The sequence below is a fragment of the Mizuhopecten yessoensis genome, unplaced genomic scaffold (assembly GCF_002113885.1).
Source record: "Mizuhopecten yessoensis strain PY_sf001 unplaced genomic scaffold, ASM211388v2 scaffold11003, whole genome shotgun sequence".
In the NCBI taxonomy this organism is placed as follows: domain Eukaryota; kingdom Metazoa; phylum Mollusca; class Bivalvia; order Pectinida; family Pectinidae; genus Mizuhopecten; species Mizuhopecten yessoensis.
In genome coordinates this window covers 188,256-216,237 of record NW_018408830.1, presented here as the reverse complement: position 1 = coordinate 216,237, position 27,982 = coordinate 188,256, and the positions used below count along the sequence as shown (strand labels likewise).

Genomic DNA, 27,982 nt, shown 5'->3' with positions numbered 1-27,982 from the left:
GATAGGTTCAGTAAACGGATGTTTGGGATAGGTTCAGTAAGCGGATGTGTTCGGTAGGTTCAGTTAACGGATGTGTGAGATAGGTTCAGTAAACGGATGTTTGGGATAGGTTCAGTAAACGCAAGTGTGGGATATGTTCAGTTAATGAATGTGTAGGGTAGTTTCAGTTAACAGATGTGTGGGGTAGGTTCAGTTAACGGATGTTTGGGATAGGTTCAGTTAACGGATGTGTGGCGTAGGTTCAGTTAAAGGATGTGTGGGATAGGTTCAGTTAAAGCATGTGTGGGGTAAGTTCAGTTAACCTATGTGAGGGGTAGGTTCAGTTAACGGATGTGTGGCGTAGGTTCGGTTAAAGGATGTGTGGGATAGGTTCAGGATAGGTTCAGTTAGCGGATGTGTGGGATAGGTTCTGTTAGGGGATGTGTGGGATAGGTTCAGTTATCGGATGTGTGGGATAGGTTCAGTTAACGGATGTTTGGGGTAGGTTCAGTTAACGGATGTGTGGGGTAGGTTCAGTTAACAGATGTGTGGGGAAGGTTCAGTTAACGGATGTGTGGGATAGGTTATGTTAGGGGATGTGCGGGGTAGGTTCAGTTAACGGATTTGTGGGGTAGGTTCAGTTAACAGATGTGTGGGGAAGGTTCAGTTAACGGATGTGTGGGATAGGTTCTGTTAGGTGATGTGTGGGATAGGTTCAGTTATCGGATGTGTGGGATGGGTTCAGTTAACGGATGTTTGGGGTAGGTTCAGTTAACGGATGTGTGGGATAGGTTATGTTAGGGGATGTGTGGGGTAGGTACAGTTAACGGATGTGTGGGATAGGTTCAGTTAACGGATGTGTGGGATAGGTTAAGTTAACGGATGTGTGGGATAGGTTATGTTAGGGGATGTGTGGGGTAGGTACAGTTAGCGGATGTGTGGGGTAGGTTCAGTTAACTGATGTGTGGGATAGGTTCTGTTAGGGGATGTGTGGGGTAGGTACAGTTAGCGGATGTGTGGGGTAGGTTCAGTTAACTGATGTGTGGGATAGGTTCTGTTAGGGGATGTGTGGGGTAGGTACAGTTAGCGGATGTGTGGGATAGGTTCAGTTAACTGATGTGTGGGGTAGGTTCAGTTAACGGATGTGTGGGATAGGTTCTGTTAGGGGATGTGTGGGGTAGGTTCAGTTAACGGATGTTTTGGGTAGGTTCAGTTAACGGATGTGTGGGCTAGGTTCTGTTAGGGGATGTGTGGGGTAGGTGCAGTTAACGGATGTGTGGGATAGGTTCTGTTAGGGGATGTGTGGGGTAGATACAGTTAACGGATGTGTGGGATAGGTTCAGTTAACAGATGTGTGGGGTAGGTTCAGTTAACGGATGTGTGGGATAGGTTCAGTTAACGGATGTGTGTGATAGGTTCTGTTAGGGGATGCTAGAGACTCTCAAATGATCGGGCGGCGCAGTGGATAGCGCAATCACTTTTCGCTAGGACGGTCGGGGTTCGCATGCCCGATAAGACGTGAAAAGGTATCAGGTCACCTGCCTGATCCATTGGCTTTCTCCGCGTACTCTAGCTCCCTCCCACATTTAGACCATCCATACGTGCTATTATCAGGGCCAACGGGAGTGATTAGAGTTTTGAAAAAAATAGTTTCATAATTGTTGTAAAATATATGTAATGTTTATTTGACGAAATTCCATTTCCGTAATGTAATCTTTTAAAATGAAATTTCTCAAAATGAGGTTTGACCTCCAATCATCCGAATGGCACGACATATAATTTGTTCAAGAAATAAGCTATACACAGCGAGTAAACATTACCATCTTAATCTTATTGAGTGAATCCATGACGTCGCAATTTATACTGTGGTATCACAAATTGTATTCCAGAACTGGGATGCGTTAAGCATTATACTAAGCAGACATGCGAGATGATTTTGCTTAATTCGAACGATTTTCGTTTTCAATAGGATGAAAAATGTTTTAATTTGATCTACATTTTTCTGCAATCATGATGTCAAATTAAGAAGCAATGTAAAAATCAGTTTGCTTAAAGAAGTCCGAATAATTTTCACAAATTTTCCAAACTTAAATAATTTGAGCACCGTGTCTCCAGTTTGGATTGTAAGAATACTCTAGGTATACATGAACATGTAGGCGGTCTTTGTGAAATTTTACTACCGGAATTTGAAGACTCTACATAGACATTTATAGATTTGAAAGTACTTCTGGTGGTATGTTACTGCAATCATAGTATACATGTTACATGAGCATGCGATACAACCTTACACGTGTATTGTATGGTTAATGTATAAGTACAGTATACGGGTCTTACCGTAGTATGACTACATATACCTACCTGTTAAAATGCCAAATGTCAGCCTGACATTTCTGCTTACGACAGGTGGACGGATCTTCCCTTCTCAGCGTTAACAGTATCTCAGAACACAACTTCATCAGCAACTGGCTGGAAAATAACGACGTAGGCGCGTAAGTACACATGTGACGTCATAACATACAGTGGAAAATGTTTTCCAAAAGTGTCCGGAAATACACGAGTATGTTTTCCGCTTGATGTAAGATACGGTCGTCGGCTATTGTGTATTACAACTATTAGCACTAGACATTGCTGTCGACTCCGTTATTTCCTTTCATGAGACAAGACACATCAGGTATCAGAGGAGTGACGTGCGCATAACTTTGTTTGTTAATCATTTTGACACTTTCCTCCATATGTGTGCGTGCTTGAGTATATTTTATGATTGTAATGTCCGTAGGGGTTCTGTAGCATAAACAAATCAGATCAAACACGTCACTGCTTGTCATCTTTAATGGCACGTGCAGTATATAAATCGGAACCATGCTGTACCGTTAGGGAGTGACTACATACAGGATAATAATCCGGATAAAGGCAAAACACTTTCCCCAATCACAGTAGCTTTGGAAATAAAGAGAAAAAAAAATCCCAAGCAATATATTGAACATCCGTACTTATATCGTGCTGATCACGTCTAGAGCGTCTCTTTTATTGTATTTGTTATTTTGATGTATTTGTTATTTTATTATCATTTTTTATATTCTGTTTGGCACATCCACAGCTATCGTTGGTTCACAAGCGGTATTATTTACGACATGGCGACTGGAGACCTACAGTGGAAAGGGGACGGTACGAGAATCCAGCCAGCAGATCAGTACTGGCTTAATGTCCAGGAAATGTTCAGACCGGGCCTTCACATCGTCTACACGTACGCGGGTACGTATCTGATATTGTCAGCAATCAGTGCTACTTCCCATTCCCATCACTTATAGTTAGTTACTGTATGTACCATCCAATGTCTTTACTTCAATAACTGCTAGTAAAACAAGTTTCGTTATCACACATACATAGCTTCCCCAATTGTCTTCCACAAATAACTGTACTTGTTATCACCAAAAAGCTACCTCCTCTTGTACAGTGTATCTTTCTAACTTTCCTTAGTTACATCCCATTTTTTAAAGTAAGAGTTACCGCCCTTGTAACAACTTAAAGTTTCACCCCCTTGATATCACTAACTATCTCTAAAAGAAACCGTCCGTTGTCCATTTGCTATCATTTAGCATCACTTGATTTTTTTTTTTTTATAGTTACCGCGTCTTGAAACAAAGAGAATCGAATATAATTTTAATTGCATCTCACTCTTATAATGCAGGGTTACCTCCCTTTATTTAGCTTATTGTTACATACGTAAAGGAACCTCATCGCATCTGTTAAGCTGTGGGAACAAGCTTAACTAAACTGTTGCAATCTGATCTTTTTGCCTTTTTGAAGATTACGAAGAACTAGCACTAAAAAGTAGCATTCGTTATTTGCAGTTAAAAATGCAATAGTGTAAATAATTTATAGGGAGACATTTATGTTGAAAGTTTGAGTAACACAAGTACATTAATCCGTTTTTTTATTTGTTAAAAGTGCTTGGATACCTTTGGGGACGCGAAGTAGAATCTTCACAACTTCCCTACATCTGTGAAATCATCATGAACGAGGCGTATCGGATAGCTCAAACCCAAAGAGACTACGGTAATAATACTGCTGTTTATGTAGCAGACAAACCCAGAGAGACTACGGTAATACACACGAGGTCTACGAGGGACGGTCGCTAGGTACTCGCCGCAGGTCGGTAGTTTTTGCTCCCGGTTCTACGGTTTCCTCAACAACCAAAACCTGGCCCGTCTTCAAAAGACCATAGCTGTTAATCGATCGTAAAGCACAAGCAAAGCAAACCGAACGCAAACATAGATGATCTACAAAAAGGATATATTCCTTGTTACATATTAATACCGAATTACCTGAAAAAGGCAAATGTATTGATCAGTATAGCATACGCATGGAAACGTGGATCGCATTTTTCCTATCAGCGATTTTCAACATATTTTTCATAATTTTTCATTTATTACGTATTTTATCTCATTATTTTGCCGTTCTGTTTATTACAATGCTTCTTTTTGGTGTTCTTTAACGTTTGTATATTTGACTGATCTTTGCATTCCAAGGATTCTGCTTTTCTACCCCGGTATACGCCATGAAAAGAAGAAGGCTTGCGATAAGTTGTTTAATTGGTTTCATGCATATAAAGTTTTCAAATCGATAGGTTGATACCTGTCCTTTTAAAGTAACATCAAACAACAAAGTTTGCCGATTCTACCGTTACGTTGCCGCGTGATTCATGTAAATGACCTTCAATTTTTTCAAGACTTATTCCACGGTTATGTTTCGAGAGCAGAGCCTGGGATTTTTACGAAGATATATGGCTCTAATAAAGAAATGACTTAAAATCGAATTATTCTTTTGGTCTAGCTTATGGTACGGGGCTCACTGACCCCGTGTTGGCTCCTCGTGGTCCGGACATGATCATTCAACCCACGAGTTTAGTGGCCGTCGGAGAGGCCGTTAGTGCTAGCTTTGAGTGTGTCGCCACCGGGAACCCCGCCCCAACTTACACCATCGTTTTCATCGACGAACAGAACAACCGAACTGTTATTTCACCGGAAGTAGATCCTAGGTACACAATAACAAACGGAAAGGTCACGATACAACACCCAAACGAGAGAAATGATTCCGGAACGTACCAGTGCATTGCTGAGAACAAATTCGGAAGTATCTTAGGAAATACAATGTATTTTACATTCGGAAGTAAGTGGAATCATTTTTGTTTCATTGAATTTCTCACATTACAAGAAACAATTGAGTAGCTATGATTTGCTGAAAATAGGTGAAGAAATTATTTCAATCAAATACACGCATTCCATGAGAAAATCGTAGAAAAGAAAAAATGTACGCCTCATAATCGTTCCACGGGAGGTAACTCGTTATTTCACAGTGGTTTCGTGAGTAAATTTATACGCATTTCTGTATTATACCGCCTATTCATAGTGTAAGTGATATCGTTTTTATGTAACAGAGATCAAATAATAGTTGTGACAAATGCCATGCATAGGACGGGGATTGATAAATCATTTTATTTTGATGTAAAGTGAGAGGTGTAAATACGTGAAGCGCATTGTGCGATTTGTGTACCAAATGATTTTAATATCTAAACTATATTGTTCACCAATCAAAATTCAAATACGCATTCAATCACTTCTGCTCTGACGAAATTTTTCGTTGATTTGATAAGAACTAGCAATTAACATAGCAAGTTGTGTGTTCTTATAGAATACGAAATATGTTCTGTAAATAAATAGCCTGGTATTTTATCGAACTCAATGTAAGCAACTAACCTTAAAGTTACATTCTGGCCACTAATAATATTTTATGTAATATTCTCAGGCCTCGGGAGCTTCTCAAATGTGGACAGGGCACCAGTTGAAGTTTTCTCTCATGAAAGTGCTCAAATCGAATGTGATCCGCCAATAAACAAACCAGGTACGTCATAGGTCCCACCACACAAACCAGGTACGTCATATGTCCCAACACACAAACCAGGTGCGTCATATAGGTACCAACATACAAACCAAGTAAGTCATAGGTGCAAACATACAACCAGGTCCGTCATATAGGTACCAACATACAAACCAGGTCCGTCATATAGATACTAGCATACACACCAGGTACGTCATATAGGTACCAACACACAAACCAGGTACGTGGTGGGTCCCAACATACAAACAAATTCCGTCATATAGGTCCCAATATACCAACCAGGTACACCATAGGTCCCAACATACAAACCAGGTACATCATAGGTACCAAAAAACAAACCAGGTACTTCATAGGTCCTAACATACCACCCAGGTACATCATAGGTCCAAACATACCAACCTGGTACGTCATAGGTCCCAACATACCACCCAGGTACGTCATAAGTCCCAACATACCAACCAGGTACGTCATAGGTCCCAACATACAAACCACGTACGTCATAGGTCCCAACATTCAAACCAGGTACGTCATAGGCCCCAACATACCACCCAGGTACGTCATAGGTCCCAACATACCAACCAGGTACATCATAGGTCCAAACATACCAACCAGGTACGTCATTGGTCCCAACATACCAACCAGGTACATCATAGGTCCCAATATACCAACCAGGTACACCATAGGTCCCAACATACAAACCAGGTACAGCATAGGTACCAAAAAACAACCAGGTACTTCATAGGTAAGATACATCATAGGTCCAACACACAAACCAGGTACGTCATACAAGTACGTCATAGGTCCCAACAAACAAACCAGGTACATCATAGGTCCCAACATACAAAATGTACCAACCAAGTACATCATAGGTCCAAAACTACAAACCAGGTACGTCATAGGTCTCAATATACAAACCAAGTACGTCATAGGTCCCAACAAACAAACCAGGTACATCATAGGTCCAAACATACCAACCAGGTACATGTACGTCATAGGTCCCAACATACCAACCAGATACATCATAGGTCCAAAATTACAAACCAGATACGTCATAGGTCCCAATATACAAACCAAGTACGTCATAAGTCCCAAAAAACAAATCAGGTACATCATAGGTCCAAACATACAAACCAGGTATAATGTACGTCATAGGTCCCAACATACCAACCAGATACATCATAGTTCTAAATATACAAACCAGGTACGTCATAGGTTCAAACATACCAACCAGGTACATCATAGGTCCAAACATACAAACCAGGTACGTCATAGGTCCAAATATACCAACCAGGTACGTCATATGCCCCCATATACAAACCAGGTACATCATTTGTCCCAACATACCACCCAGGTACATCATAGGTCCCAACATACAAACCAGGTACATCATAGGTACCAAAAAACAAACCAGGTACTTCATAGGTCCCAACATACCACCCAGGTACATCATAGGTCCAAACATACCAACCAGGTACGTCATAGGTCCCAACATACCACCCAGGTACGTCATATGTCCCAACATACCAACCAGGTACGTGATAGGTCCCAACATACAAACTAGGTACGTCATAGGTTCCAACAGACCAACCAGGTACGTCATATGTCCCAGCATACCAACCAGGTACATCATAGGTCCAAACATACCAACCAGGTACATCATAGGTCCCAACATCCAAACCAAGTACGTCATAGGGCCCAACATACAAACCAGGTACATGTACGGCATTGGTCCCAACATACCAGGTACATCATAGGGTCATAGGTCCCAACATAACAACCAGGTACATGTACGGCATAGGTCCCAACATACCGCCCAGGTACGTCATATGACCCAACATACCACCCAGGAACGACATAGGTCCCAACATATCTCCCAGGTACGTCATAGGTCCCAACATACAAACCAGATACATCATAGGTCCCAACATACAAACCAAGTACGTCATAGGTCCCAACATACCAACCAGATACATCATAGGTCCAACACACAAACCAGGTACGTCATAGGTCCCAACACACAAACCAAGTACGTCATAGGTCCCAACAAACAAACCAGGTACATCATAGGTCCCAACATACCAACCAGGTACATGTACGTCATAGGTCCCAACATAACAACCAGGTACATGTACATCATAGGTCCCAACATACCAACCAGGTACATCATAGGTCCAAATATACAAACCAGGTACGTCATAGGTCCCAACATAACAACCAGGTACTTGTACATCACAGGTCCCAACATACCAACCAGGTACATGTACGTCATAGATCCCAACATACCAGTACGTCATAAGTCCCAACATACCAACCAGGTACGTCATAGGTCCCAACATACAAACCAGATACATCATAGGTCCCAACATACAAACCAAGTACGTCATAGGTCCCAACATACCAACCAGATACATCATAGGTCCAAACATACCAACCAGGTACATGTACGTCATAGATCCCAACATACCAACCAGATACATCATAGGTCCAAAATTACAAACCAGGTACGTCATAGGTCCCAATACACAAACCAGATACGTCATAGGTCCCAATACACAAACCAGGTACGTCATATGTCCCAATATACAAACCAGGTACGTCATAGATCCCAATATACAAACCAGGTACGTCATATGTCCCAATATACAAACCAGGTACATCATAGGTCCAAACATACAAACCAGGTACGTCATAGGTCCCAACATACAAACCAGATACATCATAGGTCTAAATATACAAACCAGGTACGTCATAGGTCCAAACATACCAACCAGGTACATCATAGGTCCAAATATACAAACCAGGTACGTCATAGGTCCAAATATACCAACCAGGTACATCATAGGTCCAAATATACAAACCAGGTACATCATATGTACCAACATACCACCCAGGTAAGTCATAGGTCCCAACATACAAACCAGGTACATCATAGGTCCAAATATACAAACCAGGGACGTCATAGGTCCAAATATACAAATCAGGTACGTCATAGGTCCCAATACACAAACCAAGTACGTCATAGGTCCCAACATACAAACCAGGGACATCATAGGTACCAAAAAATAAACCAGGTACTTCATAGCTCCCAACATACCACCCAGGTACGTCATAGGTCACAACATATCAATCAGGTACGTGATAGGTCCCAACATACCACCCAGGTACGTCATGGGTCCCAACATACCCACCAGGTACATCATTGGTCCAAAATTACAAACCAGGTACGTCATAGGTTCCAATATACAAACCAAGTACGCCATAAGTCCCAACAAACAAACCAGGTACATCATAGGTCCAAACATACAAACCAGGTACATGTACGGCATAGGTCCCAACATACCAACCAGGTACATCATAGGTCCAAAATTACAAACCAGGTACGTCATAGGTTCCAATATACAAACCAAGTACGTCATAGGTCCAAACATACGAACCAGGTACATGTACGGCATTGGTCCCAACATACCAACCAGGTACATCATAGGTCCAAAACTACAAACCAGGTACGTCATAGGTCCCAATACACAAACCAGGTACGTCATATGTCCCAATATACAAACCAAGTACATCATAGGTCCCAACAAACAAACCAGGTACACCATAGGTCCCAACATACCACCCAGGTACATGATAGGTCCAAACATACCAACAAGGTACGTCATAGGTCCCAACATACCAACAAGGTACGTCATAGGTGCAAACATACCACCCAGGGACGTCATAGGTCCCAACATACCAACAAGGTACGTCATAGGTGCAAACATACCCAACAAACAAACCAGGTACATCATAGGTCCAAACATACAAACCAGGTACGTCATATGTCCCAATATACAAACCAAGTACATCATAGGTCCCAACAACCAAACCAGGTACACCATAGGTCCCAACATACCCCCCAGGTACATGATAGGTCCAAACATACCAACCAGGTACGTCATAGGTCCCAACATTCAACCCAGGTACGTCATAGGTCACAACATATCAACCACGTACGTGATAGGTCCCAACATACCAACCAGGTACGTCATAGGTGCAAACATACCACCCAGGGACGTCATAGGTCCCAACATACCAGCCAGGTACGTCATAGGGCCCAACATATCACCCAGGTACGTCATAGGTCCCAACATATCAACCAGGTACATCATAGGTCCAAACATACAAACCAGGTACGTCATATGTCCCAACATACAAACCAGGTACATCGTAGGTACCAAAAAACAAACCAGGTACTTCATAGGTCCCAACATACCACCCAGGTACGTCATAGGTCCCAACATATCAACCAGGTACATCATAGGTCCAAACATACAAACCATGTACGTCATAGGTCCAAATATACCAACCAGGTACGTCATATGCCCCCATATACAAACCAGGTACATCATAGGTCCCAACATACCAACCAGGTACATCATAGGTCCCAACATACCAACCAGGTACGTGATAGGTCCCAACATACCACCCAGGTACGTCATAGGTCCCAACATACCACCCAGGTACGTCATAGGTCACAACATATCAACCAGGTACGTGATAGGTCCCAACATACAACCCAGGTACGTCATAGGTCCCAACATATCAACCAGGTACATCATGGGTCCAAACATACAAACCATGTACGTCATAAGTCCAAATATACCAACCAGGTACGTCATATGCCCCCACATACAAACCAGGTACATCATAGGTCCCAACATACAAACCAGGTACGTCATAGGTCACCACATACCAACCAGATACATAATAGGTCCAAAACTACAAACCAGGTACGTCATAGGTCCCAATATACAAACCAAGTACGTCATAGGTCCCAACATACCAACCAGGTACATGTACGTCATAGGTCCCAACATACCAACCAAGTTCATCATAGGTCCAAACATACAAACCAGGTAAGTCATAGGTCCCAATACACAAACCAGGTACGTCATAGGTCCCAATATACAAACCAGGTATATCATAGGTCCAAACATACAAACCAGGTACGTCATAGGTCCCAACATGGCAACCAGATACATCATAGGTCCAAATATACAAACCAGGTACGTCATAGGTCCCAATATACCAACCAGATACATCATAGGTCAAAATATACAAACCAGGTACGTCATTGGTCCCAACATACCAACCAGATACATCATAGGTCCAAATATACCAACCAGGTACATCATAGGTCCAAACATACCAACCAGGTACATCATAGGTCAAAATATACCACCCTGGTACGTCAAAGGTCACTAATCAAACTAACATTGTACTTATTAAATCGAAATACACAAGCAAGGTACGTATATTAGGTACGTGTAACAACACACACATCAGTTACTTTTTACGATTCTCACAAACACAGATACTGTAAAAGGTTTTAATACCTGTTCCTGATACACTTAAAGGGTCTGGTCGGGGAAAAAATGTCATATTTGCTAAAATGGCATACACATGTTTAAAACACCTTCTTATGAAATATACCGATTCAAATTTTGCTGAAATTCACTACATAAGAGTAAAAAATATAATTATATTAAAGAAATCCGAAATCTTCACCTGACAGTCTTAAACTCTCAATTGACCCAGATCAGTGATGTAATTTTACCAAACGCGCGTCATCAACAAGGTCAAATATAAACATCGCGGCGAAAGAAAAAGATGCATGCAAAAGTCATGACAGACACGAGGTATCAATACCGTTATATATAACAACAACACATAGGTAGGAATACTACACTTGCATCATACATGACCTTTGAAAACAATAATTTACGTATAGTATTGCTGTCTTGTCCGCTAAAGTTGAGTCCGACATGGCACATGACGACGTGCTATTGTTGTTATCTTCACTGCCTCACTTTCGAAACAACCACGTGACATATATAAATAGATATGCGCTAAATTTACGCGGGGCTTCCCCGATATTTCAGTGGTCAAAACTGGACATTGCAAGCAGAACTTGACCATCATATTGCCGAGGTATAACTTTTGGAAGGCCAGGGAACGCATTTAGACCCATATATTTTGTATTTTTTTCCCCGACCAGCCCCTTTGAGTTATCTAAACAACAAAACTGATTTCAAATAAAATAAAACTATCAGTTATATGGTGGTCAGTCACGCCCACACACAGCCAAAGCACATAATACACCTATTCCCGCCCTTCTACATACTTTTAAATGGTAAACATTATTGTTACCCCCTTCCATTTGTATGGTTTTTACATATTGTAACAGTATAGTTACACTAATCAAAACGTGATAGATATGATCATTGTCTTCAGCGATAACATACCAGTGGCTGAGGCGGAGGACGGGATCGTACGTTCGGCCTGACCTGACTCCCTACATCTTTATCTCGCGGAATGGTAAACTGTATTTCTCGGTTGTTTCGAAAAACGACGAGGATGAGTACTTTTGTATCGTGGAACTGACGTCTAACAATGGAGCCGTCATCGGAACCAACCAACCACCGAGCCGAACCAGCCTCCCCATACAGCTTACCGTCACACAACAAGGTAAGACCACGTCTTATGGTTTAAAGCACTAATGTAATAGGACGAGGACAAGTGATAAAGATAGTGCCGTCGCTGGGGCTCGAACCCGTGACCATTGGTTCTCAAGCCCGATGCTCTAATGCTCAGCTAAAGGGAAATTTCCTACAGCTGACGCTTGTAAGGCAACCCAATTAATCCACATCTTTTACACTATTCCCCCTTTTTTCAAACACCAACCCATGTTCTTTGACTCCCCGCCAAGGGTTCTCCTACTTTGAACGGGGAGGGTCAACGGCATCAATTTGTGATAGGACGAAGTAAAGTGATAAAGATAGTGCCGTCGCTGGGGCTCGAACCCGAGACCCTTGGCTCTCAAGCCCGATACTCTACCGCTGAGCTGAAGGGAAATACCCTACAGCTGACGCTTTTAAGGCAACTTAATTAATCCACATCTTTTACACTAAAACCACGCCCCATACAGACCACACCCAATAAGGTCACGCTCTATGCAGATAACTTCCAATAGATCTTAAGAAGGAAATGTCGCGTAATATTAAGTGAAAAACTAACAAGGTAATAACAAGCGTCAAAAAGACGTAAGTACGAGAATGTTATCAGCACCAACCATTAGTATAAAGACAGTTTGAACCAATTAAAGTAAGTTTCGTGTCAACAAAAGAAATACGATTCAGAGGGAACAAATAAGATAAAGACAAACCTAAAATGTTAACAGTATCAATACGATAAGGTTTTGCGTCAACCAATACGATAATAGTTTACGTCAAACAATACGGTAAGGCTTTACGTCAACCAATACGATAAGGATTTACGTCAACCAATACGATAAGGTTTTGCGTCAAACAATACGATAAGGTTTTACGTCAACCAATACGATAGGGTTTTACGTCAACCAATACGATAGGGCTTTACGTCAACCAATACGATAAGGCTTTACGTCAAACAATACGATAGGGCTTTACGTCAACCAATACGATAAGATTTAACGTCAGCCAATAGGATAAGGTTTTACGTCAACCAAAACAATAGGGTTTTACGTCAACCAATATGATTGGGTTTTACGTCAATCAATACGATAAGGTTTTACGTTAACCAATACGATAAGATTTAACGTCAACCAATACAATAGGGTTTTACGTCAACCAATACGATAGGGCTTTACGTCAACCAATACAATAGGGTTTTAAGTCAACCAATAAGGTAAGGTTTTACGTCAACCAATACGAAAGGGTTTTACGACAATCAATACGATAGGGTTTTACGTCAACCAATACGATCAGGTTTTACGTCAACCAATACGACAGGGATTTACGTCAACCAATACGATCAGGTTTTACGTCAACCAATACGATAGGGTTTTGCGTCAACCAATACGATAGGGTTTTACGTCAACCAATACGATAAGGTTTTGCGTCAACCAATACGATAATAGTTTACGTCAAACAATACGGTAAGGCTTTACGTCAACCAATACGATCAGGTTTTACGTCAAACAATACGATAAGGCTTTACGTCAAACAATACGATAAGGTTTTGCGTCAAACAATACGATTGGGCTTTAGGTCAACCAATACGATAAGGTTTTACGTTAACCAATACGATAGGGCTTTACGTCAACCAAAACAATAAGGTTTTACGTCAAACAATACAATAGGACTTTACGTCAACCAATACTATAGGGTTTAACGTCAACCAATACTATAGGGTTTTACGTCAACCAATACGATTGGGCTTTACGTCAACCAATACGATAGGGTTTTACGTCAACCAATAAGATAAGGTTTTACGTCAACCAATACAATAGGGTTTTACGTCAACCAATACGATAAGGCTTTACGTCAACCAATAAGATAAGGTTGTACGTCAACCAGTACGATAGGGTTTTACGTAAACCAATACGATAAGGCTTTACATCAACCAATACGATAAGGTTTTGCGTCAATCAATACGATAGGGTTTTACGTCAACCAATACGATAAGGTTTTGCGCCAACCAATAATATCAAGTTTCGTACCAACCAATAGGATAAAGACCAGCCTGAACAAAAAGGATAGAGATTAGCATTAATGAACAATGTAAACAGAAATTTTACACAGAAACTTAACAAATCGAATGTGATCCGCCCATACACAAACCAGATACGTCATAGGTCCCAACACACAAACCAGGTACGTCATAGGTCCCAACAAACAAACCAGGTACGTCATAGGTCCCAACACACAAACCAGGTACGTCATAGGTCCCAACAAACAAACCAGGTACGCCATAGGTCCCAACACACAAACCAGGTATTATTGTGTTTGTGGTGTATGGGGTAGACATGCCTTACAACAATGTATAGCTCTCTCTCTCAGTCTCTTTTTCTGCATTACTTCTGTAGTGGAGAGTCTTTGGGGACCTGAGATAGTTAACGAATTCCCGGCTGTGTATCCATCTCGACCTGTTAGAGGACAGAATCTCTACCTGGAATGTTTAGCCTATGGCAGGTGAGTATTTGGCATTAAAAAAACATTTTGTTTAATAGTGGCAAACATTTGAAAATATCACTACATTTACATTTACAGATGAGACTGTCATATCTAAATATGTGCCCATTAGTGTATCGTTCGAAAAAGTAAAATTCTCGTTTAGAAAGTTCCGTTAGGAATCTTATTTGTCAAGTTTTAGTCATTTTCTTAAAAACGAAGGAATAATGTCTAACTAAATATCCCCCCCCCCCCTCTAAAATCCGATTGTACCTTGGGCCTGACACTCCCGATGAGGGACGTTAATTAAAGTTATATATGGGTATTGTCTTGGTACTTTTGAACTCATGTTACCTGTTTTTGCATTTAAACAAAGGCCCATGAAGCAGGGAATATGTATTCCAAGTGGCTAATATGAGGAAATCATTACATTTACTTTTGCAATTTGACGATTAATGTAAGCATAGGTAAACTTTGATAGAAGTACACGAGATATCGGTGCCTTTTCTTTAAGCATGCCGATAGAATACTCCTGGAGTCGGGAGATCCTGCCCATGCCGAGGACGGTCAGAATTCTAGATCACAACCGGGTCCTGCTGATAGAGGGCGCGCAGATCGAGGACGGTGGGACCTACACTTGTCATGCTACACGGGGATTCGGTATCAGAGTGGAGAAGTCGTTTAATTTCACCATAGAAGGTTTGTAATACATACAGCCGAGTTCATCGATTGGTATTAGTGATATTTGACTGATCGTAAATCTTAAAATCATTTCCGGATGAATTTTTAGTTTTCATTTTGTTAGCATAAAGCTGGAATTTGTAGCAACTTTTCGAGCAAAACTGTTATGTAAAAGAAAAAAAGGTTTGTGCATTAGAAAAGAGTACAGCGATGCGTGCGACCTAGATAACGTTACATTTGAAGAATACTTATTCAATTGCTAATGTTATTTGACTGCTATATCATACTGCACAAGGTCGTATATATATATACGGATGGTGAATGGATTTAACGGAATTGTATTAAATGATATGTTTTGTGCAAGAGGGCACCAATCCAGGGCCCACTTGTATGAAACATCTCAACTCTTGAGATTTCCTCAAGTCTAAGATTCCCCATAGGCAATACATTGCTTGAGATTTTCCTTAACTTTGAGATGTTTTATACATGTGGGTCTAGTCACTTACCACGCTCGACAATTCGGTTCCCTGGGTTTTTTCAGCTAAGCCATTCTTCAGTTACCCACTTAGCGACCGACACGTAGATATCGGGAGTCAGCTGACCTGGAGGTGTGAAGCAAAGGCATATCCCACGCCAACCTACACTTGGTATAAAAACGGAGTCAAGCTTTCGAACGTCCCAGGGGAGATAAATATCGTGAAAAACGTCATGCGTATTAACAACATCGACCCTGAAAAACACAACGGGATGTACCAGTGTTCAGCGACCAATGTTTACGGGGAGGTGTTCACTGAGGGACAACTACGAGTGCTGGGTAAGACAGGGAAGATCGCAGAAAATCAGTATAGCATTTAACTGGACATTTTCTTTCTCACAAAGAACCTTCATATCACTAGATACACCATATTTAGTTCATGCAGGTACCGTAAATAGCCATATGGAACAGTCTTCAGCTGTGGCAGGCTCGCGTTGCTTATACTGTATGCTTTTGCGTCTATATTCGTTAGTCCATATTTTACACGCAAACCGTTTGTTAGGTTCTTGAATGGCTGAAGCTTATATATTTAATATACATGTATGAATGTGTTGCCTATTTTTTAAGGATTTCATTGAGAAAGGCTGGAGTTGAATGTCCAAATTTGAAAATATCTGTCGGACAGTTTTGTGCCAACAGAAAAGTTGTGTTGCTTCTTGACCTTTTGCATATATCAAACAATATTCTGTTTCATCATTTAAAATAGTCAGGAAGCACAATATGTGTTCTTGGTTATGAGTAGCACGCATCGCAATATTGCAAGAAAGATTTATATTTGTATTCAGCATTCCCACCTACATTCGTAAAACGACCATTGGAAGAACGCATGTTCGCAGCAATAGGCGGAAATGCAACTATAATATGTGATCCAGAGGCGGCGCCGTTTCCGACTTTTACATGGCGTAGGAATGGAGCTGACCTCGGTCTGAGCCATGGTGACATGACGTCACGGATTCGTATGCTGCAGAATGGTAACCTGTTTATACAAAATGTCGCACAAGGTGACGCCGGTCTTTATCTATGTTCGGCCGAAAATACCTACGGTTCTGCATCCAGCTCAGGGACACTCTATGTCACATGTAAGTTAGTGCAACTAAAACATAGTATACATCTATGTCCTCAAAGTTTACGTCAATTCACCGCACCATGAATCAATTTATGGATGTCGATATCATTAGAAACCCTCGCGTGGTGGAGGACTTTATTTTGTGGAAAGAAACTATATTCTTTGAAAAGTTTTAAAGAACCAGTCTAGTGTGGATACCTTTAATTTTTTCACGTAGAGTAACCCCAATAAAAAAAACCTGTCTAATTTCAGATAACTTGTAAACATTAAACTGCAAAACCTGTCTAATTGACTTTCCATTATAATCCGCTCTATGTACTGTCATATAAGCTGAGCTGGTGTTACTCTCTGGGAACCCAAAAACGTAAATCCTTTTTGGACCATTTCTATGTGTTATTTTCAATAAGATTTGTCAGTTTTGAAATATATGTTATATCAAAGTTTTTCTTGCTACTCAAACAATGTATGTATTAAAGTGTCGTAACGTTTTAAGACCGACGTGTTTTCTCCCTTGTTATTTAATTTTACAGGTCTCGCTGGAGGTTCTTCATTGTTACCTTCCTAAATTGTAACTCTTTCTGATTTGATAATTTGCCGGGGTCTATATTTGTATAGACCCCGTTCTGACGGGGTCTAGAAAAGCACCTGCGAGGGGCGGTATCTCAAACTAGAATCTCTCTTCATAGTTACATTAATGTAATTTGTACAGCTCAAACTCACATCGTTTGCAGAAAAAAGTAATAAAAGATTGTCAGGGTGACAACTTCGTTATATCTTGGTTAGGATAGGTCTACGGGCTCATAGACCCCTTTGGTCTTTAAAGAGCAGACGGGGTGTATAAGCCCGTAGACCCCTCCAAACCCAGAGTTTACTAACATTGTTGTACTTTGCGTTAGTTCTCCCTACATACCTGTCACTTATATAACACCTGTATTCCACAGCTAGTACAGTTATCAACGTATTGCCCCAGCCAACGTCTGTTTACGTCAACAACACGGCGTTCCTCGCGTGCAGCGCCTCCGTGTCCGAGGCGATTGAGTTTATCCAGACCTGGACCTTTAATGAAGAGCCTATTGATCTCGACAACGATCTGAACTATGCATTGGTATATATGTCTCTCATACAAATGTAATCATACACGGATTGAAACCTTTAATGTTTTCAGACGAAAAGCCATTGTCATTAGGAATTCCAACTGTATTAAAGACATATATCAAAAGATTTTGACCATAACATTGCTATCCTATATAATTACTAAGCGTTTTGTTTCACTCAATGAACACAAAATGTTGCAATGAAAACTAATGTTATGTATTGTATTGATTGAAAACTTCAGCACCAATATTTCCGAGACTATTATAGTTTCGTACTTACACTGTACATTTTTTTTGAAGTAATATTCATGTCTTGGCATGTCATTGGCTAATAGCCACGTATACATAGGACCATCACTTCCAGTTATAAAATATATAAAATAAAACATGTGTAATTTTATAACTGCTGCTATAGGGAGCATCGCAAAACATCCAAGGTCTTTACATACGGCACGCCCAGTTCAAGCACTCGGGGGATTATGAATGCGTCGTCATGACAACAATGGACAGGTCAAGTGCAAGCGCTCGTCTGACTGTTTTAGGTAATAAATTAATCAATGTTTAGAAACCTAACATTAAAGCGAAAGATATGCCTATTATCATTATTGAATATTTAAAATAAGTTTAAATAAAAAGTACAATCGGTCTGACATATTTACTTTTTCTTTGTTTTAAGGCCCGCCTGGGCCTCCTGCTGGAGTGTATGCCGACCCAACCACCATCACGACGAATGCCGTGCGCATTAAGTGGAGTGTGGGTGCCCTGAATGGCCTTCCTGTGGACTTTTACATGGTAGAGGCTAGGACGGAGCTGGGACACACATGGACCGTTGTAGTACCATGTACGTACACGCAGTCATCCGCGATACTCCAGAGGTTACGCTCACGTTCGCTACACTCTCGGAAATATGTCATAGCAAAATTGAAGGCGAGCTATTTGATCGGTCTCAGATAAAAAAAAAACCCACCTGACCACTCACTAGGCTGATACCTGTCCTTTGAAGATTACAGAGGAGCAACACCCGATTTCAAAGCCCGTTAATGTTACCGTTACGCGAACAAGATATTATCTTAATGTACATCAAAAGATCCAGTAAGTCTTTTTGTCTCATCCACAAGGTGGCGCACACGAAACCTTCACTTTTGCTATGACCCTAACGTGGGGTACAGGGAGCGAAAGTGAGCGTAACCCCTTGAGTATCGAGGATGACGCACAGTGTTCTTTTCTTTAAACTGTTTGTTACGAACAATTTATGAATGTTTGCCGTATTTGAGTCTATAATATCCATTAATTTTATTTAAATGTCTCATACAGAGCTTCAAACCGATGAGCAGGTAAACATGGCGTCCAATAATAAAGTTTCTATCAACAAATGACTTTGTCAGTAACGCGTATTAAAAATAACTTATTTCTGACGAAAAATGGTAAATTCTAACTCACGAAAACGGACTGAATAGACAGTTTACATGTTTAATACTATTCTATGTTTAGCTGCTCTGTCCTCGACAGATAAAATGCATCATTATTGTTGCTTTCTAGACATGGACACTTTGTCAAGTGCCGCTCTCGTAAATATACACTATAGAACACGACTTTCTGATATTTTTCCTTTTCTGTAACGTTATAGTTATCGCCGACATTAACACAATTGTACCCGGGAGTAACAAACACGTGATAGAGGTCACAGGTCTGAAGCCAGGCGTGGGGTACATTTTTCGCGTATCGGCAGCCAACTCCCTAGGGATTGGGGAACCAAGCAAGCCATCCGGTGAGCACCAGTTTTGAACTGTATTTACTCTAGTAGTGATTGCAACATTTTGTGTTTAATTACATAGATACGAGAAAAGGATGTAGCTACACTGTATTAACTGTCTTTAATTAAAAGACTTCTTGGTGCTTTGGAAATTGCAATATCCGGTGGACAAAGGCATTACTGTAGCCAAAGTAAAACGAAATCCATCAAGCGAAACATTATAGTTCCAATTTAGTTTCCAGAAATTTCTTTTGAATGTTAAAGTATATTTCACGATATCGTTCATTTATAACACAACATATATCTGTAGTATCCATAAGTGTTCAATCAAATGCATGCACGTTCGTACCTTGATGTATATTTTTGTTCTCTAGATATATTTCAGACGCTTCAGGCCGCCCCATCTGTGGCCCCAGCCAATGTAGGGGGTGGGGGAGGGAGTGTCGGGGACCTCACCCTCACTTGGTTGGTAAGTTTATAAATAGACGACAACTAGTTGTGTTGTATATGCTCAAATTGAGGCTATATATTCCGTTAAGTCTTAAGGCTTATAAGCTGCAGTTAAACGCAGAGTATATCAGTACAATTACATTATTCAATTATTTGGTATTACTGTGCCCAAGACTAAGGTCAAACAACCGTTGTTAATTATATCCATATGATCCTTCTTTTTGTAATGAATCGATATTCTAACCAATCAAACAATCGCATTGCAGCTATTGGCTGATGAAGATTGGGGCGGAGCAGCGGTATCGTACACTGTGTACTGGCGCGCCGCGGGGAGCACTAGTGATGCATCCTGGGTAAAGGTAGGCCAAACGTCAACCGGAGCCGTTCAGGAATGATCGTCTATTGGACGATTTAACAGTACGGAAAAAATACCCAAACAGTTTCCGATTAGGAATTATTCACGTGCAATTGTTCTTGTTCGTTTTTATTGGTTCTTAACAACGTTTGTGGTTAGTAGTTTTATTTAATGGCTGTTCAACGGAAATGTACCCATTTAGATATATGTAACTTTTCATGCTAGTATGAGTTGCTATAAAACACGCTGAGGAAGACTTGAACTTTATCAAAGCAAAAAGATACAAGATTTGTTTGATATTAATTTCGTTTGTTAAAATACTGAAACATTAACTCTGTAGAACTATTTCTACATCGAACTCCTACCTTTATTCTATGGTTAACATGCGTCAACTGTTCAAAACTTTATACAAAAATGAAAGAAAGCTTAAAGCTTAATTACATATATATCAAATAGAAGAAAATATATATCTGAGTTTGCTAATAACTGATATTTCACAGGAGACACTGAACTCTCCAGATGTCGGCAAACACGTGCAAACCATTGGGCAAGAATATTATTATTCACCATATGAGGTCAAAGTTCAGGCACACAACGAGTTCGGCAAGGGTCCAAACTCCTCCATCGCTTTGGTCTACTCCGCCGAGGATTGTAAGTATATAGACATTTCACATTCCTGTCTAGTTTGCTATGGTAATTAATCAATTTTCTGCCATTTTTTCTGGAACTTTTTATCATTTTGCCTGCCAATGTTTCTTTTGGCTTATAACGTAATATGAGACGCACATGATCTAGAACATGTGCGGGTACTATCACTACACACACTGATGTATTCTATTTCCATTTGCTTTTTTAAAACACTTGCAGAAGCTACATATCAGCATTCTGCAATGAGATATATTTTGAGACTCTATATTTGGTCTGTCTCTTACCTATGCAGATTGTAGAGCATTAAACGTTCTGATTTTCAACAGAAGTATCAAAGTGTTTGGGCAAAAGAAAATACAATGTTAAAATTAACATGAAGTTAATTCTTGATCCGATTGTCCAGTGCCAGTAGCTGTAGCCACGAACATCCAAGCTTGGCGACATAATTCCACGGCCATCTTGGTGGTGTGGGACCCTATTCCAGATGAAAGGGAAATAATGCGGGGAAAATTACTCGGATATCAGGTACGAGGAAAATGTTCATGAGCTTGAACTAACGGCTGGTTAAACCCGTAAAGATGTTTCATTTAATATGTTTAAGAACATAATTGATCATATTGATAATATTTTGTAGGATTCTGGATGACGGATGTGAGACAGGGGTTTCTCTGTTGTGTTTTGTTATTGGAATTGTACGCCGTAGCTGTTCAGGTGAAACGAAAACGTGCTCACAGTTGATGGTCATTTCGGGTGTCACCATTCTGAAATGTCACAATTGTCAATAATTTGTCAATGGGATAACCAAAGGTGCCTCTAAATAACACTATTGGTATAAGGAAAGGGTACACGAGGCAAACATTTATACCCAGTGTTGTTATGGAGAAAATAATACTTTCCGTAACGTAGTAAAATACGTTAATATTCATTGTAGGTGATCTTTCTACAAATTCAAGCTTGGATTATGGACGAGGAGGAAATCTAACCTTCGATTTTTTTTTCATTTTTTATTTCATCAAAAAAATAATCCGCGTTGTACGATGAACTGTATTTGATCCAATGGGGCATTACATGTAATATACAAGTATAGTCAAGAGAGTTTCCTGCTTTAAAACATTATGCCCGTACTTTGTTACTGACAGCACAATCATTTGGAAAAACATATATATATAGATAAAACATATCCCCTTCCTTTTTCTTTGGAGATGCTAAGAGTGTGGTCTGCATATGTTATCTGCGTGTGTATTTACAGGTGAATTACTTTGAGAGGAATGACTCCAATCCCATCATAAATTCGATCAGCTGGAGGACCACCGATCCCCAGGGCCTCGTCATCGGACTAATGCCTTACACGTGGTACACTTTCGACGTCCAGGTCCTCAACACGGCCGGGATGGGACAAATCAGTGAAAAGATCCACCAACGTACCTACCAAAACGGTCAGACATCGACATCCACACACAAAAACTAATCACTTAAAACGTTTAAAAAATACGGTCCAATACCAAATTAAGGCAACGGTCATTTAGTACCTGTGCGCCTGTCGAATTGACCAGACCAGTTGGAAAACAGTTAGAATAGAGTTATTTCAGTTTACGTTAAGATTGGCTGCTATAGTCTGAGGCGCAAGATATATGTATATGTTTCATGTACTCAGATCGACCCTAGTTTATATACCTCCGACCCCGACATTTTTATTTCACTCAAATGCACTTAAACGTCCCATTCCATTCGAACATGGGACGATTCATAGGCTGGTATCAAAATAAAGTTTTAATACCATACTATTATCTAAAAGACATACAACTATAGCGATAAAAGAATACAGTTGGTCTGAATAAACATGTTTGGTTATTTTTTGTAATTTCTTAACCCCCCACCCACCCACCCCACCCTCAAAACCCTACAGACCTACCCTATTTTTTCAGTCATGTTATTTGAAACAAAGTTATATATGTTTTGCCTAACTGTATGATTTAGCATGTTCCCCCTTTGCGGAACTCCCTTTTTTGTTGTCAGGGATAACGTCATTTTTCCAATTTCATGCTGGTATGAATATTGAAAAAAATGTCGTTCAATTCTTATATATTTACATTATAAGTTTTTAGTTATTATTGACCTCAAAACAGATATTCCATTATATTTTTGATATTAAAGTGTCTGTCACGAATGCAAAGGAGATTCCTAAAACAGATGTACGTCATCAAAATGTTTGCTTCTGACGGTTGTATCCTGTTAATCGAGAAAAGCTTCAAAATGACGCTGATCATATCACGTTCAAGTACATATATATGAACGCATTTTTTTATGGTAATCCTTATATAAAAAACTTGTAGTGAAAATGTCAATGTATGTGGAATGAAAAGTGATTGAACAAACAGCATGTGTTGTTTCTGTCAATACTTGAAGATTCGTATTTCCGCAGTAACATGGGCACCAACGACCAACAACATATAAAGTTGATGAGACAATTCTATAGCATATTTAAAAAAGAAAAATTAATGTTAATTTGTTTCCATCACACGAGATATCGAATGATACATTACCTGGTCAATAATAAGCACCACATGATGTGACACGTGACCATTCGTATTGTTTTGCAGCTCCTCTATTGTACCCGACCGAGGTTCACGTACACTCACATGGGGCCAACAGTGCTCTGGTGACGTGGAGGGGCGTGTCAACGGGTGTTTACGAGGAACCTCTCCAGGGGTTCAAGGTTAATTCTCTTAATCTATAATTTCTATAAAAAAGAAAAAGTGTCATTTATTTGGACCTTGTAAGTTACCGTGATTGCAGCTATTTGACATATAACGGTTTTCAAATTTACTCGTTATTCATAAGCTGATGTTTCGATACAGTACTGTAAAATTTTGCAATTTTAGATTTTAGATTTTTTTATTATTGCTTTATAGATCTCATTGGGTTGAATTTGATGTTATTATTTGTTTTTCTTGTTATTTGGAATTATATTTGGTATGTCAAACCTGCTATTGGTCAATGTTTAGAGGAATTGCAGACTCCCGAGAAGCTATTTCTGTTCTGTAATTCACGGTCTCTGGTTGACAATTTCAAATGTTTCCTTGAAATGAGGGCAATGCCTGTATGTTGATGACGTTACACGTGGTGATATCGTTGATGACGTTACACGTGGTGATATCGTTGATGACGTTACACGTGGTGATGTCGTTGATGACGTTACACGTGGTGATGTCGTTGATGACGTTACACGTGGTGATGTCGTTGATGACGTTACACGTGGTGATGTCGTTGATGACGTTACACGTGGTGATGTCGTTGATGACGTTACACGTGGTGATGTCGTTGATGACGTTACACGTGGTGATGTCGTTGATGACGTTACACGTGGTGATGTCGTTGATGACGTTACACGTGGTGATGTCGTTGATGACGTTACACGTGGTGATGTCGTTGATGACGTTACACGTGGTGATATCGTTGATGACGTTGTAGGTGCGATACTGGCTGAGCAATGACAATATAAGGACAGCTAAAGACGTGATTGTGGACAAGGTAGATCAGACGGTCATCTACGGCCTGGAGAAGGACAATCTGTATAAGTTACGTATCCTGGGATACAGCCAGGGAGGTGACGGTAATCTCGGAGAGACGGTCTACTTTACGCTAGGTAAGCAGCGTCAGAGGATTTATATTAGGAACAGATATGGACGCAGGCTTTTCTGCGTCTTTGGCATGAATTGCTTTATGAAAGCAAGCAAATTACGTATGATGTAGCTAGATATGGCGGTGTAATAAATTTCAGTTGAAACTCACTCAAATATTGAAATGATTTATTTAAACAGATATCATTGTTTGATATAGACCATGCATTTCTTTTTGATGGAGATTTTTCTTAACTAGCTATGATTTTTGTTGTACCTAATATTTCAAATTCATTTCCCCCGCGTTTTAAGCCGTTTAACATTCAAAAACCTGCGGTTCGAATTTCTTGTAGTCCGATCAAGGTGTTGTAGGTATTAATTATGTCCTATATGCCCAATACGGTAGATCCATTCTATACAGCATATCGCTGTAACTCAAATGTTTCAAGATTTGAATTACTTTATATCGCTCTTCCTTAAACAGGGATTGGGTGCTGAACACGAACAGAGAGAAGGATTTATGAATTAAGGAATAAACAAATAATGTTTAGAATACAAAATATTGTACGAAAAATCAATTTATTGCACATGGCCTTTTAAAATTTCATAAAACATTATGCTTCATCCGAAACAAAATGTTATTTTTATATGCAAAACCTCTTAAATTCTTCGATTTAGATTTTCATTTGTTAAATGACATATTAAGGCTATTTTAAAGAAGACTTAATTTGTTACAGTACCTTTACCGTTAACAAAAAATCAATTACTTCCCTTGTTTCTATTTATAGGTGGGATGGTTTACGTCGACCCGTCGGTGTCGGAGATTCGAGCGTCGGCCGACCGATCGACGTTGTCAATTACAGCTCTCTTAATAAGTGTCATGTCTGCCATAGTGTTATTATGATATATGCGACTCTAAGTCAGTTACGGCAGGCTTTCCCAGAACATTAAAACAAGTCCAATCGTTTGGAAGTAAACATATACAGTTTCCGTACAGTGCTGCCTTAATTCTATTATGATACATCTTGTGACATAGGAAACATCAAAGTGACGATCATATTTATCTGACCATCAAAAACTGACAATTTGAGTGATCTGAAGTTTTGTAGTCGTCATAACATTTGCATAATGAGTTCACGGTTTACTCTGATTCAGATCGGGAAACAAAAGAATCAGGTTTGCGATAGTTCGGTCATAGTCGGTGCATCAGATGTATACAAAGTGTCTGTGTCCACACACGGTTTTTATACTGCATGTGTCCTATTCCGTACAATGTGCTTTTTTTAATTCGATAATTGCATTTTGTGTCATGTATGTCTGTAGAATGTTAGTCATTAAATGACAACAGTAGAGTAATGTCCATAGATAACGAGAGATAATCAACTGTTATCCTACTGTAGCACGATAGGGACAAATAGATCGGATTCTTGTATCGGAATGTAATGCGGTGCGTTGTTCACTGCAAAATCGGCTGTTATTTCGATGCTTGATGTCAATTTATCGTTTAGATCCGTGGTTTTGTAAGCCGAATCCATTTCCTTTATCACGAACTACTTTTGTTTTTGTCTTTTTTCTCTCTTAGCTATTGACTGTTGTATTCAGTATCAAGATATCCCTATAGAATGGTATAATTTGATAATTGTGTGACTTAATTTCTTAATGACGAAATAATATAAATATTTTCCTATTATTATCATAACAATCTGTGACAGTGTACTTTGCCGCAGATGAAAGTAGTTCTTTGTCAAGATATATACTATCATACGTGTTTATAGATCGAATCATTTCATGCGCTCAAACAACACTATTCCATGTTTGGAAAAAACGTCGTTTACACAATTTCCGTCGTAATTACGCTTTCCCCAAGTAACTAAAACTCACAAACTGTATCTGTGTCATCTGTGTCATATAATTCTAAAAATAACTCCATCAAAGTTTTTGTTTATTATAAGACATATGCTAGCAATTAATTTCTTCTAATGTACGCAACGGTACTTTTTATCCACTGCATAGATTTTCCGTTTTTTACGCTACTAATTCCAGAACTTTTCTGACGCAGCAATTGTGTCGTGCTACTTTAAAAATGTGATTAATACAAAACAAATGTAATGGTTTTACCGTTGAATACCATATATATTTCATGATTTAGGTAGAATTTACCGGTATTTTCACCTGTGCTTCGCACTTGGGAAAATATTGATATCAGTCTGCCGTATTCGTTATATAATATATGTAGCATATATTTCTGCTACATCTTGTATTCATTGGGAAACCATCAATTATTTTCTATCCATTAATGTAACTTAAAATGAAATATTTAACCAAGAAGACATTCCTCGTACTCCACAGCAAAATGAATTGAATAGTTTTTTTTACTAATTTCTTCTATTTTTCAGGTCCACCCAAGCCTGAGTCCACATTTGATTTACACTCTTTCAGACTGTGCGGGACCAAATCTCTCCATTTGTTTCGTCAGGTTTTGGAGAGATTTGGTCCCGCACAGTCTAAAAGAGTGTAAATCAAATATAGTTCTCCATATACCTTATCACTTTTTATCTCACATATGTGGACTCAGGCTGGGGTGGACCTGGTAGAAGTTTAACAATAAAATTTATTAAACTATTGAACCAGAAACACAAGTAGAGAAAAATTAATTTAGAAATACATGTGATAATATACCATTTTAAAACAATTGACGTTGTAAGGTATGATGGGTAAATTATATCAGATTGTTTTAAAAATAAAATATATATATATGATTTATCAATTGAAATGTTTCATGCTTTCATACTGAATTCAGATGTTAAATTGTAAAATCAAATGTTTAATTTTTTAATGTTATAAATAATTAAAATGTGAATATTGTCATTCGAATGAATACATTTACAGTTTTACAATATTTGATATGTTTCATTGTGTTGTTTATACAGT

At 39.5% G+C, this 27,982-nt stretch overlaps 1 protein-coding gene across 1 annotated transcript in view; it reads left to right on the top strand.

Annotated features, from left to right (window-relative positions):
* Nucleotides 1–27,476, top strand: part of LOC110464516 (contactin-like) — a 45,999-nt gene extending 18,523 nt beyond the window's left edge. The window contains exons 4-25 of the mRNA XM_021519767.1: nt 2,383–2,468; nt 3,077–3,231; nt 3,928–4,035; nt 4,813–5,148; nt 5,785–5,880; nt 12,154–12,387; nt 14,765–14,870; nt 15,364–15,548; nt 16,072–16,344; nt 16,851–17,144; nt 18,073–18,236; nt 18,641–18,767; nt 18,902–19,066; nt 19,853–19,993; nt 20,353–20,447; nt 20,695–20,787; nt 21,284–21,434; nt 21,835–21,956; nt 22,681–22,867; nt 24,032–24,147; nt 24,903–25,077; nt 25,840–27,476. Of these exons, the coding sequence (XP_021375442.1) occupies nt 2,383–2,468; nt 3,077–3,231; nt 3,928–4,035; nt 4,813–5,148; nt 5,785–5,880; nt 12,154–12,387; nt 14,765–14,870; nt 15,364–15,548; nt 16,072–16,344; nt 16,851–17,144; nt 18,073–18,236; nt 18,641–18,767; nt 18,902–19,066; nt 19,853–19,993; nt 20,353–20,447; nt 20,695–20,787; nt 21,284–21,434; nt 21,835–21,956; nt 22,681–22,867; nt 24,032–24,147; nt 24,903–25,077; nt 25,840–25,955 (3,525 nt within the window). The 3' untranslated portion in view covers nt 25,956–27,476. The remainder of the gene's footprint in view (nt 1–2,382; nt 2,469–3,076; nt 3,232–3,927; nt 4,036–4,812; nt 5,149–5,784; nt 5,881–12,153; nt 12,388–14,764; nt 14,871–15,363; nt 15,549–16,071; nt 16,345–16,850; nt 17,145–18,072; nt 18,237–18,640; nt 18,768–18,901; nt 19,067–19,852; nt 19,994–20,352; nt 20,448–20,694; nt 20,788–21,283; nt 21,435–21,834; nt 21,957–22,680; nt 22,868–24,031; nt 24,148–24,902; nt 25,078–25,839) is intronic.
* Nucleotides 27,477–27,982: the final 506 nt, after the last annotated feature.